General features: G+C 38.5%; 1 protein-coding gene across 2 annotated transcripts in view; it reads left to right on the top strand.

The window, feature by feature from the left end:
* Positions 1 to 554: 554 nt before the first annotated feature.
* Positions 555 to 16,947, top strand: part of BIRC3 (baculoviral IAP repeat containing 3) — a 20,021-nt gene continuing 3,628 nt past the window's right edge. The window contains exons 1-6 of one of the 2 annotated variants that reach the window (XM_017850108.1): positions 555 to 723; positions 5,117 to 8,652; positions 8,755 to 8,854; positions 11,623 to 11,701; positions 12,488 to 12,536; positions 14,223 to 14,465. In XM_017850108.1, the coding sequence (XP_017705597.1) occupies positions 7,800 to 8,652; positions 8,755 to 8,854; positions 11,623 to 11,701; positions 12,488 to 12,536; positions 14,223 to 14,465 (1,324 nt within the window). In that variant the 5' untranslated portion in view covers positions 555 to 723; positions 5,117 to 7,799. Of the gene's footprint in view, positions 724 to 3,208; positions 3,242 to 5,116; positions 8,653 to 8,754; positions 8,855 to 11,622; positions 11,702 to 12,487; positions 12,537 to 14,222; positions 14,466 to 16,947 lie in introns of those variants that run through there. The other variant, XM_017850107.1, reaches the window with a different exon arrangement.

Below are 16,947 nucleotides of genomic sequence, written 5' to 3'. Positions count from 1 at the left end.
ACTCACCAAACCAAACAAAAAGTATTTCAATACAGAAAATTAACAAAGCAATTTTAATCTTTAAAATGGTAAAATAAACTGCAAAGGAGAACTGCATGATTTTTTTCACATACCCCTACATTTCCTTTCACCTCTTACTTTCTTGATCAGAACAAAAGTAAAATAAACAAAGATTTCACAAAGTTTCGATTTTTTTTTTTAAATGCTGGACTTCTGCAGCTACAGTAAAAGATTGAAAACCGAACCTTTTACGTGTAAAGTGTATGGCGGATGGAGGGTGAACAGGGCATATTGACCTTTTCCAGGCAGGCTGAGCAATGACCGTCCTCTCTGTATGGGTTATCAAGATTTCCTCTGGCCCACGAGCAATGAAGCAAATGTCTTTCAGTAAATGCCGCGCAGACAGGCCACGGTTAAGAGTCATGCTTTTGGGTTATGGAAATCCCCGAGCGGGTTTGCCAGGCCACTGATTAAGAGGAAGTGTGTGTGGTTATTACCCCTGGAGTTCCCCTAAGTCCTAAAAGGAAAGCACCAGTGCACATGCAAACCACTGGGAGGAGTGCGGAACGCCCGCTACGGGTAGGGGTGGGGATTTGGGTGACGCATTTAAAAGACAGCGTGAGACTCGCGCCCTCCGCACGGAACAGGCCGGGCAACAGGTGTCGCTTGAAAAGACTGGGCTTGTCCTTGCTGGTGCATGCGTCGTCGGCCTCTGGGCAGCAGGTGGGCGAGGAAGGCTGGTGTGTGCGTGTGTGTGTGTGTGTGTGCGGGCAGCAGGTGGGCGAGGAAGGCTGCAGTGTGCGTGTGTGTGTGTGTGCGTGTGTGTTTGTGTGTGTGTGTGTGTGCGCGCGCGCGCCTCCCCTGGGGTACGAGGTGTACCAGCGGGTGGCCGAGGGGTGCTCAGGGCTAGAGCCCGGGGCGCTGCAAAGGTTGAGAGTCAGTGGGTGGGGCGCAGTTATCAAACACCAGGGCCCAAAGGCAGGCTCTAGATAGGTTTCAGGTGGTCAATTTCTAGTTTCCGTTTGGAGTGAGCCAGTGGAATTGTGCAGCTGTGTCATTTTGATTCAGTTGCCAAGAGTTATCACTGGGCCTTTGCAGGTGCCAAATAAATTTCAGGACAGAGCCTAACACAGAGCTCTGGCACAGGAAAGAAGTAAAATGTTTAATGAGCAAATGGAGGCATGTTTCCAAGCAGTGGTAGGAAGACAGCAGTTTTTGGTTGTCTTCCTGGTGATCAGCATGGAAACCCAGTAGTGCTCTTACTCTGATCAATACATTGTCGAAGGCATGTACCTGATGCTAACATAACAATAATATTAACTATTGACTTTATTTGCTATTATTTATTGCTAACACTAAGTACTGCTACCTGCTATATGCTAGGTTTCTCTCTGACGAATTTACATGTATTTTTCAAGTTTAATTATCATAATCTTAAGGAACAGTTACCATAATTGTCTCCATTTGACAATGTGGAAACTGAGGCTCTTGGAGATTTACTTGCGCAAGGTCATGCTTCTGGTTACCGAGCTGCTTGGTACTGAGCACCCCAGATGTCTGACTCCAAAAGCCTGATCCTAATCAATCACTGAGCAGACTCTGTGGTCATTAATATAAAATTGATAGAAGTACTGTGGTCACTCGGGGCTCAGTCACATTTGCTAACATTTATTTCTTCAACGGGAAGTCTTCGTGTCTACCCTATATGCCAAGCTCTGCAGATGCTATGAGTGGGAGGGCAGGTACAGAGATGAAACATATTAATAGCTGCGGTTCTAAAATAGCTTACTGTCTAGGGGGAGGCAGAAAGAAAAGGCACACTTGCCCTCCAGTGTCATAGAAATGGATGTGCTGCGTGCCCAAAGGGTAGGGATGCCCAACAGCCCTGGGATTGGGGAGGTTGCCTTCTTGGTAGGTTAAATGAAAGAGTTAGAAGAGGAGAGGTTCGGGACTAAGCCAATCTGAGAAGGAACCACTAGAAATGAAAGAAGAATCCCAAGAGCTTGGCATCAGAGAAGCCCAGGGAATGGGACATTTCTAAGAGGAAGTGTGCCCCAATGTCAGATGCAAACATTTCCATTTGTTTTGGCAAAAAAAACATTGGTGTTATTAATACTGAGAGCAGTTTTAAGTGATGCTGACTTAATGAGTAAATGGGAGAGGGAAAATGGAGACATTAACTGTACACACATGTCCAGTTTGCTTGGCTATGAAGGGAAGGGGCGATATAGGGTAGTTGCTAGAGTGGAAAGTGGGAAAGGGGATTTTTTTTGTTTTTTAGACAGAGTCTCACTGTGTCACCCAGGCTGGAGTACAGTTGCGCAGTCTCAGCTCACTGCAACCTCTGCCTCCTGGGTTCAAGCGATTCTCCTTCCTCAGCCTCCCAAGTAGCTGGTACTAAAGGTGCATGCCACCACGCCTGGTTAATTTTTTGTATTTCTTTTTAGTAGAGATGGGGTTTCACCATGTTAGCCAGGATGGCCTTGAGATCTCCTGACCTTGTGATCCATCCGCCTCAGCCTCCTGAAGTGCTGGGATTACAGGCATGAGCCACTGCACCTGGCCGAAAGAGAATTTTAAAAATTTCTTTCATTTGAAAGTTGCGATAGATTTGAGCATGGTTGTTATGTGGAAGGAAAAGGGCCAGTCGAGAGTGAGAGGAATGAGAGTTGAAGCAATGAGGGAAATGGGATTAAGAATAAGATTTCTAAGGCACTAGGAGAGTTTAGGATCCCATAAGGGGGCAAGTCTTTAACTGAGGCAGCAAGTAGGTTGTGAGCCAAAAAGGCTTGGATATGAGAATGTGAGAGGGTTCCTGCTCAATGATATTTCTTTTCTTTGAGAAATAGAAGGCAAAGCAATGGACTGAAAATGAGATGGAGTGCAGTGGAGAAATCTGAGGAAGGTGTTGAGGGTTTAGAAGGGTGCAAAGGGCAGTGGGCTAGGGGGCTAAGCGGGGCGAAAAGGAATTGCTAAGGGGTGGCAAAGGAGTCTTAAGTGATGCTGGTCCCAGTCTGCAGGGTTGCATCTAGGTGTTGGAAATGGTTAGGACAGAGGCTGAAGTGATCTGGGGTTGACATCTTGGTGTATTTTTGTATATTTATTGTATATTTGTTGCCTAAATTTCCAGAAATATATACCTTGCTGGAGTGCAGTGGCGTGATCTTGGCTCACTGCAGCTTCCACCTTCTGGGTTCAAGTGATTCTCCTACCTCAGTCTCCTGAGTAGCTGGAACTACAGGTGCGTGCCACCAGGCCTGATGAATTTTTTTTGTATTTTTAGTAGAGACAGGGTTTCACCATGTTGGCCAGCCTGGTCTCGAACTCCTGATCTCAAGTCATCTGCTTGCCCTGGCCTCCCAAAGTGCTGGGATTACAGGCGTGAGCCACCATGCCTGACCTAAAGCTTCTTTACTATAAGATTTGTGTAAGGGGTTTGCAAACTCAAATGGAGGTGATATAAATGAGAAAACTCTGAGTCCCTCTCTCTCTTTTCTTTTCTTTTTTCTTTCTTTCTTTCCTTTATTTTTATTTTTATTTTTTGAGACAGGGTTTTGCTCTGTCACCCAGGCTGGAGTGCAGTGATGCAGTCTCACACTGCAACCCCTGCCTCATGGGCTCAAGTGAACCTCCAGTCTCAGCCTCCCAAGTAGCTGGGACCACAGGCATGTGCCACCATGTCTGGCTAATTTTTGAGGTATTTTTGTAGAGATGGGGTTTTGCCAAGTCACCCAGTTTAAGGCTGGTCTCAAACTCCTGGGCTCAAGCAATCCGTCTACCTCGGCCTCCCAAAGTGCTGGAATTGCCCGTGTGAGCCATGGCATGAGAATTTGTGGGATGTTTCTTTTAAATGAAAGCATACTCTGTTTGCATATTTGATATGAAGGAATATCCTTCCTTTCCACAAAGACAAAAGTTCTCCTATTTTCCTGAAAACATATGTCCTTCTTCTACTTTTCATTTTTGTTACTTTTGATAGACACGTGTTACACTGATTTCACTTTCCTCATAATTCTGCTGTAAGAAAAACAATAGTGTGCGTTCAATGACAAATGGCAACAGTCTGTTATTGCTAGACTGTTATTGTTAGCAGAGACTACCAGAACAGTCAGTCCCAGTATCAGGGAATCAAAGAGAACACGTTCCCTCTCTAAAGGGCACAGCTGCTGCTCAGCTCTAGCTGATTGCTGCCCTGCAGGACTATAGACCCAGTGTTGCTAGATCTTTTGATTTTCCAAGAGAATCTTGGAATCTAGAATGTGATGGGAAGTCTCTTACATTTAAAAATGTTAGCAATTAACGGTAAGATTTAAAAATACTGTGGTCCAAGAAGAAAATGGATTTGGAAACTGGATTAAATTCAAATGAGGCATGCAGATTAATCCACAGCATGGTACAATGTGAATTTTCTGGTTTCTTTAATTGCAATGTAATTAGGTAAGATGTTAGCTTTGGGGAAGCTAAGTGCAGAGTATGCAGAAACTGTGTCATTTTGGTAAGTTTTCTCTAAGTATAAATAAATTTCAAAATAAAAATAAAAAATTAGTAAAGTACTACAATGCAATTCTATGTAAGCCAAACATAGTATGTCTTCCAGTTTGAAACCTCTGGGTTTTATTTTATTTTATTTTATTTTATTTTATTTTTGAGACAGAGTCTTGCTGTGTCACCCAGGCTGGAGTGCAGTGGTGCTATTTCGGCCCACTGCCACCTCCACCTTCCAGGCTCAAACGATTCTCCTGCCTCAACCTCCTGAGTAGCTGGGATTACAGGCATGCACCACCACACCCAGCTAATTTTTGTATTTTTAGTAGAGATGGGGTTTCACCATGTTGGCTAGGCTGGTTTCGAACTCCTGACCACAAGTGATCCACCTGCCTTGGCCTCCCAAAGTGCTGGGATTACAGGCGTGAGCCACTGCACCAGGCAGAGACCTCTGTTTTTTTTATCTCTTTTTGGCCTCTACAGTGACTAGTAAAGCACCTGATACATGGTAAACGATCAGTAATTACTAGTGCTCTATTTTGGAGAAAATGTTTTTTTAAAAGTCATTGTGTTCCATCTATGAATTGTTTGACTTTTAAAACTGTCTTTTTGTTTGTTTGTTTCTGAACAGGTTTACAAAGGAGGAAAACAACTTCTTCTAGATTTTTTTTTTCAGTTTCTTCTATAAATCAAAACATCTCAAAATGGAGACCTAAAATCCTTAAAGGGACTTAGTCTAATCTCGGGAGGTAGTTTTGTGCATGGGTAAACGAATTAAGTAGTTAACTGGTGTTTTCCTATACAAAGAATGCTAATTTTATAAACATGATCAAGTTATATAAGGTATAACTATAATGAGTTTGGTTTTGAATTTGATTTGTGGAAGTAAAGGAGAAGTGATTCTAGCTGGGGCATATTGTTAAAGCATTATTTTCAGAGTTGGGCAGGCAATCTCCTACTGGCATATTCTCCCATTATGGAGAATAGAAATAGTACTTGTGTTTGGGAAAGATTTTAAAATGAGTGACAGTTACGTTGAACAAAAAGCTAATAATAAATCCTCTGCAAACCAAAGAAATATGCAGATGAAAGCTTTGACACATTAAAATACTTCTACAGTGACAAAGAAAAATCAAGAACAAAGCTTTTTGATAGGTACAACAAATTTAGGGGAAGTAAAAAGATAAATGTGATGATTGGTCAAGAAATTATCCAGTTATTTACAAGGCCATTGATATTTTAAAAGTCCAAAAGTGTGTTTAAGTGGGCTGTTATCTCTGAGAATGATGAGGATGAGAGTGATGGTTGAAGGCTACATCTTAGGAAATGAAGAAATTTAGAAAGAAAAATGATATAAAGACAGTGATGAATACAAAGAAGATTTTTATGACAATGTGTAAAATTTTTGGCCAGGGAAAGGAATATTGAAGTTAGATATAATTACTTACCTTTGAGGGAAATAATTATCAGTAATGAGATGTGATGGTTCTCCTGCCACCTGGAAACAAAGCATTGAAGTCTGCAGTCAAAAAGTCCAACATCTCTGAGATCCAGGAAACCATGCTTGCAAATCACTGGTGGAAAAAAAAAAAAAAAAAAGCCACAATGACTTTCTTATTGGTCATTGCTAGTATTATTGACTCAGAACCTCTTTACTAATGGCTAGTAAGTCATAATTGAGAAATTCTGAATTTTGACAAGGTCTCGCTGTTGAAATGGTAAATTTATTTATTTATTTTTTGTCACAATAAATTCTGGTTCAAGGTATGCTATCCATGAAATAATTTCTGACCAAAACTACATTGATGCCATTTGTTTATCCATCTTAGCCTATAGATGGCATTTGGTAACTTTTGACTGTTTTAAAAAATAAATCCACTATTATCAGAGTAGATTTGATGTTGGCTTCAGAAACATAGAGAAAACAAAAGTTCAAAATGTTTTCAGTAGGTGATAAGTTGAATAACTCTACAGTGTTAGTTCTTGGAGGGAGACAAATTTTTTTTAAAAAAATCTTTGAAAGGTCTTATTTTACAGCCATATCTAAATTATCTTAAGAAAATTTTTAACCAAGGGAATGAAATATATATCATGATTCTGTTTTTCCAAAAGTAACCTGAATAGAGCAATGAAGTTCAGTTTTGTTATTGGTAGTTTCGGTAGAGTCTCTTTTTGCAGCACCTGTTGTCTACCATAATTACAGAGGACATTTTGGTGTTCTAGCCAAGTATACTCTGAGAATAAAAAAATGTAAACATTAAGTTACTTCAACAGCATGAAGCTGAGTCCAAAAGACCAAATGAACAAACACATTAATCTCTGATGATTTATTTTAAATAGAATATTTAATTGCATAAGATCTAATAGTATCATTATGCTTAAGCAATTATATTCCTGATGATCCATGGGAAATAACTATTATTTAATAAATATTGAAACCAGATTTTCAGATGTGTTAGCCAGTCTTGTTATTAGTAAAGCTCTTTATTTGGAGAGAAATTTTAGATTGTTTTGTTCTCCTTATTAGAAGGACTGTAGAAAGAAAATATGACTAATTGGAGAAAATTTGGGATATACCATATTTCATTGAATTCAAAATGTCTTCAATTGTAAATCATACCATTATTGTATGTACCTCTAAGAAATAAAAGTGCTGCTAATTAAAATATGATATGCCATTAATTATAATGCACTTCTTGATAACAGAAGTTTTAAAATAGCCATCTTAGAATCAGTGAAATATGGTAATGTATTCTTTTCTTCCTTTGAGATAGGTGTTATGCTTTTTTTCCTGGCTACTAAATTTCACAATTTCCAAAAAGCAAAATAAACATATTCTGAATATTTTTACTGTGAAACACTTGAGAGCAGAGCTTTCCATCATGTAAAGAAGCTTCATGAGTCACACATTACATCTTCGGGTTGATTGAATGCCACTGAAACATTCTAGTAGCCTGGAGAAGTTGACCTGTCTGTGGAGATGACTGCCATTAACTGGCATCCTGATGGCCTAATACACTTTACTCTTCTGTGAAGGGTTTTAATCTTCAGCACAGCTTACTCTGTAGCATCATGTTTACATTGTATGTATAAAGATTATACAAAGGTGCAATTGTGTATTTCTTCCTTAAAATGTATCAGTATAGGATTTAGAATCTTTCCATGTTGAAACTCTAAATGCATAGAAATAAAATAATAAAAAAATTTTCATTTTGGCTTTTCAACCTAGTATTAAAACTAATAAAAGCAAAGCCATGCACAAAACTACCTCCCCAGAGAAAGGCTAGTCCCTTTTCTTCACCATTCATTTCATTATGAACATAGTAGAAAATAGCATATTCTTATCAAATTTGATGAAAAGTGCCAACACGTTTGAACTGAAATACGACTTGTCATGTGAACTGTACCGAATGTCTACGTATTCCACTTTTCCTGCTGGGGTTCCTGTCTCAGAAAGGAGTCTTGCTCGCGCTGGTTTCTATTACACTGGTGTGAATGACAAGGTCAAATGCTTCTGTTGCGGCCTGATGCTAGATAACTGGAAAAGAGGAGACAGTCCTGTTGAAAAGCATAAAAAGTTGTATCCTAGCTGCAGATTCGTTCAGAGTCTAAATTCAGTTAACAACTCAGAAGCTACCTCTCAGCCTACTTTTCCTTCTTCAGTAACAAGTTCCACACATTCATTACTTCCGGGTACAGAAAACAGTGGATATTTCAGTGGCTCTTATTCAAGCTTTCCATCAAATCCTGTAAACTCCAGAGCAAATCAAGATTTTTCTGCCTTGATGAGAAGTTCCTACCACTGTGCAATGAATAATGAAAAAGCCAGATTACTTACTTTTCAGACGTGGCCATTGACTTTTCTGTCGCCAACAGATCTGGCAAAAGCAGGCTTTTACTACGTTGGACCTGGAGACAGAGTGGCTTGCTTTGCCTGTGGTGGAAAACTGAGCAATTGGGAACCGAAGGATAATGCAATGTCAGAACACCTGAGACATTTTCCCAAATGCCCATTTATCGAAAATCAGCTTCAAGACACTTCGAGATACACAGTTTCTAATCTGAGCATGCAGACACATGCAGCCCGCTTTAAAACATTCTTTAACTGGCCCTCTAGTGTTCTAGTTAATCCTGAGCAGCTTGCAAGTGCAGGTTTTTATTATGTGGGTAAGAAACTGAATCTGCTAATTAAAAAAAAATACATTTCATTTTATACATTTCAGTGGGCAAATTATGTGTATTCATGTTTTGGTCCAAAATTAATTTTAGGTAACAGTGATGATGTCAAATGCTTTTGCTGTGATGGTGGACTCAGGTGTTGGGAATCTGGAGATGATCCATGGGTGGAACATGCCAAGTGGTTTCCAAGGTAATTGTTTTGAAATTCTCTTTGCAAATTCTTGTGATTATCATGAGATTGCTTATATGTGTTTACCTTAAATCAGCTGTTACTTTACTCCGTCCCAAATATATATTTGTGAATAACTTTAGGATGGATTACTTAGCAAAATACTTACTTAAAAAGTTTTGATGGACTTAATGAAGAAATATATTTGGGGATTTTTGTTTAACTTTTAAAGAATATATATATTTAAATAATACATGCTCATTATAAAAACAAAGTCACACATTGTAGAAAAGTACAGAGAAAGAAAATTAAAATGTCCAGAAATCTTACCACCTAAGGATGAACATGGTTACCATTTTAGTGAACATCGCTCCAGACATATAGAAATAAATGTATAAAATACATATACATATAGAAATAAATAAATATACATATAGAAATAAATGTACACAATTTTACATAAATATTCTATTTAGTTTTGAAGTTTTTTCAGTCAACATATGTCTTGGATATATTTCCATTCATTCAGTATTCAATAACAATTGATCACCTATTGCCAGGCATTGTTCTGGGTGCATAAAATCAGTTGAACAAAACAAAGACCCTTGGTCGCCTAAGTTTGTATTATAGCAGGAGAGAACAGATAATTAATAAAAACTTGAATAAGTTATAGAGCATGTTGGAAAATAAGTACAATCAATAAAAAGAACAAAGAGGAGTTTAGAAATGCCAGGCAAGTTACAATACTAAATCAGGGTAAGTATAGTCTCATCTCATGTGTTTTAATTGCCACACAGCATTTTAATGTGATATGTTACCCTTTTGATTGTTTAACTGGCCGCCTAGCATTCTAATTAATCCGGATCAGCTTGCAAGTGTGGGTTTTTATCATGTAGGTAAGAAACTTAATGTACTAACTAAAATATCAGCTTCAAAAGACTTTTTTTACATTCTCCTTTTTCATCTAAATCATGTGGCCTAAAATTACATTTTTTCATGGTCAAAACTTTTGCTATTATTCAACCTGTTTCCCATTTGCACTGAGAATACTGCACTGGCAACAAGCTGCACTGTTTTTTTCCAAATGGGGAAATGGGTTAATATTGATTAATAAATGTGGCATCTTAACTTATTTTGATTACTTTTTTTCTCTTTTTTTTTTTTTTTGAGATGAAGCCTGGCTCTGTTGCCCAGATTGGAGTGCAGTGGTGTGATCTCAGCTCACTGCAACCTCCGCCGCTTGGGTTCAAGCAATTCTCATGCCTCAGCCTTGCTAGTAGCTGGGACTACAGATACACGCTAGCATGCCCAGCTAATTTTTGTATTTTTAGTAGAGACGGGGTTTCACCATGTTGTCCAGGCAACACGCCCGGCCAACATTAGTGTGTTTTCAAGAATCTTAGAAGACTTGAAGAGAGTAGCTAAGAGCTCTGAGGAGAGACGGCCTTACTTGACCTCAGTAGACTGAGAGGCTCCTGACCCTTGTCCACTTGAGCCTTGGTAGATTACTAGTAATCGCCTTCCTCTTGCTTATATCAATCTGCCTTTCACTACAATATCTCTGACGATTCTCTATATGCTAAATGAATAGTAAAGTGATTAAATGTATGTTTATACTCATTTGAAATATTTATACTTCACAATATATTAAGAGTAAATTGATTATATGTATGTTTATACTCATTTGAAATATCCAGTCTACAAATGGCTGGATTAGTCCTGCCCAAATTAAGATAAACATTTAGTGCTTTTCAAAATTAGCTGAAGTGGTCGGGTGCAGTGGCTCATGCCTGTAATCCCAGCACTTTGGGAAGCTGAGACAGGAGGATCGCTTGAGGTCAGGAATTCGAGACCAGTGTGGCAACATGGTAAAACCCTATCTCCACTAAAAATGCAAAAATTAGCCGGGCATGGTGGCAGGCACCTGCAATCCCAGCTACACTGGAGGCTGAGGTACGAGAATCACTTGAACCCGGGAGGCAGAGGTTACAGTGAACCGAGATAGGCCGGGCGCGGTGGCTCAAGCCTGTAATCCCAGCACTTTGGGAGGCTGAGACGGGTGGATCACGAGGTCAGGAGATCGAGACCATCCTGGCGAACACGGTGAAACCCCGTCTCTACTAAAAAATACAAAAAACTAGCCGGGCGAGGTGGCGGGCGCCTGTAGTCCCAGCTACTCGGGAGGCTGAGGCAGGAGAATGGCGTGAACCCGGGAGGCGGAGCTTGCAGTGAGCTGAGATCCGGCCACTGCACTCCAGCCTGGGCGACAGAGCGAGACTCCGTCTCAAAAAAAATAATAATAATAATAATAATACAGTGAACCGAGATCATCCCACTGCACTCCAGCCCGAGTGACAGAGTGAGACTCTGTCTAAAAAAAAAAAAAAAAAAAAAAAGCGGAAGCATAATATTTCTTGGCAAATATAAAATATTAATTTTGTAAGACATTCAACCTGTATGAAAAATGTTAACCGTCGTTAGAAGCATCTTACAAAACAATTAAAAATTCACACAAAAAATTTGGATCCTATCATAGGATACTTACGGATTGGTTTTAGAAAAAAATTTTTTCTTGAAAGCAATACAATAGAATCAGTTCCCAGTGAGCTAGGATTTATTTATTCTTGTAACATTAAGTTTAGAATAAATGATCTTAAATGATTCTGTGATTTGGGGCAAACAACCAGATTTGAAATGGAATAAACACCTAGAGATGAGAAATTTATTTATTACATTTTCATTTCACTGGTATAAATAATCCCTCAAACTTTATTTTCTTTACATTTTAGGTGTGAGTACTTGATAAGAATTAAAGGACAGGAGTTCATCTGTCAAGTTCAAGCCAGTTACCCTCATCTACTTGAACAGGTAGGTAGGGAAAGTTCTTTTTTTAAATATTGGTTGCCATCAGAGAAATTACTTTCTGATAATTAGAGAGAGTGCTATTTTAATGAAAAGACAACAGTTGTTTTAGAAATACCTTTTCTTTTTCTTATCAAACCTGACATGATCTTAGAAAGTATTATTCTTTAGAGAAAAATAGATTCATAAATGGTGGTCTCCTGATAATGACACTTGTGATGTTTCTCTTTAAGCATTTTTTCAATCAAGTTGCAATAAATTAAACTGTTTGAGAAAAAAAATGACTGGGATAGTAGCATTTAACAGTTTTACTATATAAATTTTCCTTCGAAAGATCTGAGAAAGAGAATTTTATGGCTTTTTCCAACCCTCTTGGGAAAGCAAATAACTTACTTAATAGTTGGATGGTCAATCCCGTTCCAGCCATGAGCAATGAAACTGATATAGGGTCCAACTTATCCCAAAGAACGACCCAGGGTAGGTAAGACCTGTGGATGAAAGAAAAATTGATTGTCACATGGATTATTGAAAAGGTATAGTCCTTTTCCTGCCTTAATGAAAATGGGTTTTATTTGTTATTATATACACACACTGAAACTCTATTAGTTTATGGCCTAGGGAATAACTATCAAATATAAATGAAATATTGCTTTTGGTTAAAAAATTATTTTGCTAGTAAGCGAGTAGTTTGCAATAAATTGAATAAAATATATCTGTTGGGTCATTTTCATTGCACTGGGTAAGATAAGATTTATATTTTAATTTTTATATATATATATTTTTTTTCTGCAGCTGCTATCTACATCAGACAGCCCAGAAGATGAAAATGCAGAGTCATCAAGTAAGTACAAGGATAATAATGAATGCATTTAAATAGAGTCATTTGGTACTGTTAAGATTGAAAGTTGATAACAGTAATGTACCTTTATATTGATTTATAATTTACAATGAATGCATTTTCAAATATACTGTGTTGGTATTTCCCAAACTTCAGTGCATATCAGAGTTGCCTGGAGAACTTTAAAAAATATGACAGATTTCCAGTTTCTACTTCAGACCTACTGAATTAAATCTGAGTATCTAAAGGATGGGGCTCAGGCATGTATAGTTTTAACAAACTACATACATCCAGCCTAACCCTTGTTCTTGGGCCAGTGTGAGAACAGATGTACTATGATATTAGATTGCTCACATATTCTTTCTGTGAAAGGGAAAGGTTAGAACATGTTAGTCCCCTTTTTAAATAGGGATCCTGAGGCTCAGAAAAGTTAAATGACTTGTACATCACCTTAAACCTAAAATGCAATAGAGCTAACATTTGTATAAGCTCCTCTACTCCATTATCTCATGTTCAATTCAATTCAATTCACCTTAAACCTAATATGCAATAGAGCTAACATTTGTACAAGCTCCTCTACTCCATTATCTCATGTTCAATTCAATTCAATATATATTTATTGTGTATCTCCTCTTCTGAGGAAAAAATAGAGAACAGGATAAACGTAACTCCTGGTCTCATGTATCTATGAGATACAGAGAAATACACAGACAGGAGAAAGGGATATGGCAACAAAAGTAAAGTGTAATATGAGAGTGCATATAGGACAATTAACCCAGACTTGGAGGGTCAGAAAAGGCTTTCCAGAGGAAGTATTTGTCTTAGCAGAAAATCCAAGGGAAGAGTAGGAGTTAACTGAGTGACAAATGGAAGAAAAGAGTATTCCAGGCAGAGGGAACAGCATATGAAAGACCAAAGTGACAAAGGAGAATAGGCACCTTTGAATAACTGAACAAAATTCTATATGGCCAGAAATAGGAGTTGCTCATAGACAAATGAGTGAAGCAGGCCAGCTGTATAAGTGGTCAACACTACAGGCAGAATTTGACACCAGAGTCATCAGTTTGTGACTCCTGGGCTAGAGTGCAGCATGCGAATGATACAGTGGCAAGGGATGAGGCTGAAGAGCTAAACAGGGTTCAGATTGTATGAGACTTTGTAAGCCATTTATATTTTGGATTTTATCCTAAGAGCAATGGAATTGTTGATGGAATTTAAGAAGTGTGATGCAATCAGATTTGTGTTTTTAAAAAGTCACTCTGATTACACTCTTGAGAATGAACTCCAAGGAAGCAATATTATATAATAAGAGCCTCTCTGAAAAAATATGTGAATTATTCTTGATTGAAAGCTCATTTGTTCATTCAACATAGGGAAAAAGAATCTCAATTCTAATGGGAAGTAATCCCTGCCATTCTGTTTCCTTCTCCTGCTCACATATGTATATCCAGTTACGACAGGTAATATGTATTTTGCATCTAAGTAAAATGTTCCATGTTATTATTTTGATGACTGAACGTGTATATCACTTTAAATTTGACAATGTTCATACAAAATAATGCCTATACATTTTGTTGGTTTTACATTTTTAATATTGTAAAACTTATAATTTTTTATTTCAATTAAAATTTTAATTTTTAAGAAATATACAGGCTATCCTAATATGTGTTAAATTCTTGTTCCATATAGTTATTCATTTTGAACCTGGAGAAGACCATTCAGAAGACGCAATCATGATGAATACTCCTGTGGTTAATGCTGCCGTGGAAATGGGCTTTAGTAGAAGCCTGGTAAAACACACAGTTCAGAGAAAAATCCTAGCAACTGGAGACAATTATAGACTCGTCAGTGATCTTGTGTTAGACTTACTCAATGCAGAAGATGAAATAAGGGAAGAGGAGAGAGAAAGAGCAACTGAGGAAAAAGAATCAAGTATGTAGATTTATTAATACAGTCTATTTTATAAGGATTTGATACCCGTCTATATGTTATGGAAAATATACTCATCTAGTATATCTGAAAATACACTCAATCCAGTCGGATTTTTTTCATGTTTAGTATTCTGAATTCAAATGCTGAAAAATTTATTCATATTCAGATATATTTGAGTTGCCCATAAGTTGAAAATATATGATGTATTTTTTCCTGTTTTTCCTTAATTCATATTTTTTCTCTGGATAGCTGACGCTGTGTCCAATTATGCATTCATGGCACTTTTTTTTCTTAAGGTTTTGAAAATGGAATCCTTGTTGCAGCATGGCGCATTTTTAATCCCAGGCTAATTGCTCACTCCCCTTTGGAGTAAATCAGGGTGGGATCAGCGACAATTATTAATTTTTTTTTGAGACAGAGTCTTACTCTGTCACCCATGCTGGAGTGCAGTGGCATGATCTCAACTCACCGCAACTTCTGCCTTCTGGGTTCAAGCAATTCCCGTGCCTCCCTCCCTTAGCTGGGACTACAGGCACCTGCCATCATGCCAGGCTAATTTTTGTATTTTTAGTAGAGACGGGGTTTCTCCATGTTGGCCACACTGGTCTGGAACTCCTGACCTCAAGTGATCCACCCTCCTCGGCCTCCTGAAGTGCTGCGATTACAGGCATGAGCCACCGTGCCTGGCTAGACAATTATTAATTTTAACGTTAACATAAAAGCATATCTTAGCCTGTGACTATACATTAATGCACAAACTACTATTAAGTCCCCTACCTGCCCACACAAGAACTGAGTCTTTCAGAGCATCCTTCGATTATTTAGGCAAGTCCTAGGATACTGTTTCACAATTTCTTAGGACAAGTTGCTCATGTCCTTCCATACTAACCTTATCCACTACTATGTTCTCTATTGCCCTTCACAAAATCTCTTCTGGGCACATCCATTCTCATCTGGCTGTTTTGACTGCTGTTATCACTCTGTCCTAGACAAAAAGAAATGCTGATCTCTCCTTTCCCAAGCATGGACCAGACCTATAAGTCCCTTCAACACAGCTAAAAACAGACGCAACTTTTAACAAGCTCTTATTGGATAACAGAAGGATATCCAATAAGGATATTGGATATCCTTAATATATCCAAGGATATATATAAGGATATATTAAGGATAACAGAAGGGAATTATATCACAAATGTCGATTTACAGCTGCAACTAGATGTGGCCCCTCTTAGTGTCCCCAGGCTCATCCTCATAAATCTTTCTGCCTAGCTTCTGGTTCATCTCTGTGTAGCTTTGGCAAGTTTACACAAATCACTAGGAATGTCCAGTAATGTTTTCCTTTATCAAAACTCAGGCCCCCAAATATTCATAAAGTTCAGAAGGAGAACAAAGATTTCTCCTTATCCTTGTCCAATGCCATCCAGGATCTATTTCTTCATAGGATTATTGACAGTCAGATCGTCCATTTCATTTAGGGATAAATCCAACCCTGCCCATGAAGATGGACTTGTTTTCTGACCCAACCCAGACAAACCTATCAGATCATAGTGACATAGCATCATACATTCACCCAAGTGTGAATTACTCAGTCTATAAACCACTAGTGTAGCAGCAATACAGTCACAGTTAACCTTTGCCCAGCCTCATCAAGTTCTCTTTTCTCTGTGAAGAAAAAATCTTCTTCACAAAGAATCTCTCTGTGAAGATTAAGAAGTATGCCTTCTTAGTGGTAGCCATTTGTCACCAGCCAACAACTGCTCAAAGAAAAGAACACTTATCTCCACAACCATTGAGAGACCCCATAAAATCTAAAACTATCCACTTATAAAATATTTATATTTCTTTCAAAGACAATCAGAAAAGTCTCCAGAAATGACTTCAAGTCAACAATATATAATAATTTACATTGTCAAAAAGAGCCCTTAGTGTTTCTGCCTCACTGTTATATATATATCTCTACTACCTAGTATGGCGCCTGCATATAGTCTGTGTTCTGAGTGAGTGAATGAAAACACATTTAGGTTAATGATTACTTTATAGTTTCCCAAGAACAGCAGGGATATAAATAAAGAGGCAATTCAAGATATTTTTTCCCAGAATAAAATAATAATATGGCTGGGTGTGGTGGCTCACGCCTGTAATCACAGCACTTTGGGAGGCTGAGGCAGGCAGATCGCTTAAGCCCAGGAGTTTGAGACCAGCCTGGGCAACATAGTAAAACCCTGTCTGTATAAAAAAATACAAAACTTAGCAGGGTGTGGTGGCATGTGTCTGTAGTCCCAGCTATTCAGTAGGCTGAGTTGGGAGGACCACTTGAGCCCAGGGAGGTTGAGGCTGCAACGAGCTATGATCATATGGCACTGTACTCCAGCCTGGGTGACTGAGTGAGTCTGTCTCAAAAAAGAAAGAAAGAGAGAAAGGAAGGAAAGGAAGGAAGGAAGGAAGGAAGGGAGGGAGGGAGGGAGGGAGGCAGGGAGGGAGG

The sequence above is a fragment of the Rhinopithecus bieti genome, unplaced genomic scaffold, assembly GCF_001698545.2.
Source record: "Rhinopithecus bieti isolate Rb0 unplaced genomic scaffold, ASM169854v2 scaffold_33302, whole genome shotgun sequence".
Taxonomy (NCBI): Eukaryota; Metazoa; Chordata; class Mammalia; order Primates; family Cercopithecidae; genus Rhinopithecus; species Rhinopithecus bieti.
The sequence above is the reverse complement of the archived record's forward strand: the minus strand, read 5'-3'. Positions and strand labels throughout refer to the sequence as shown.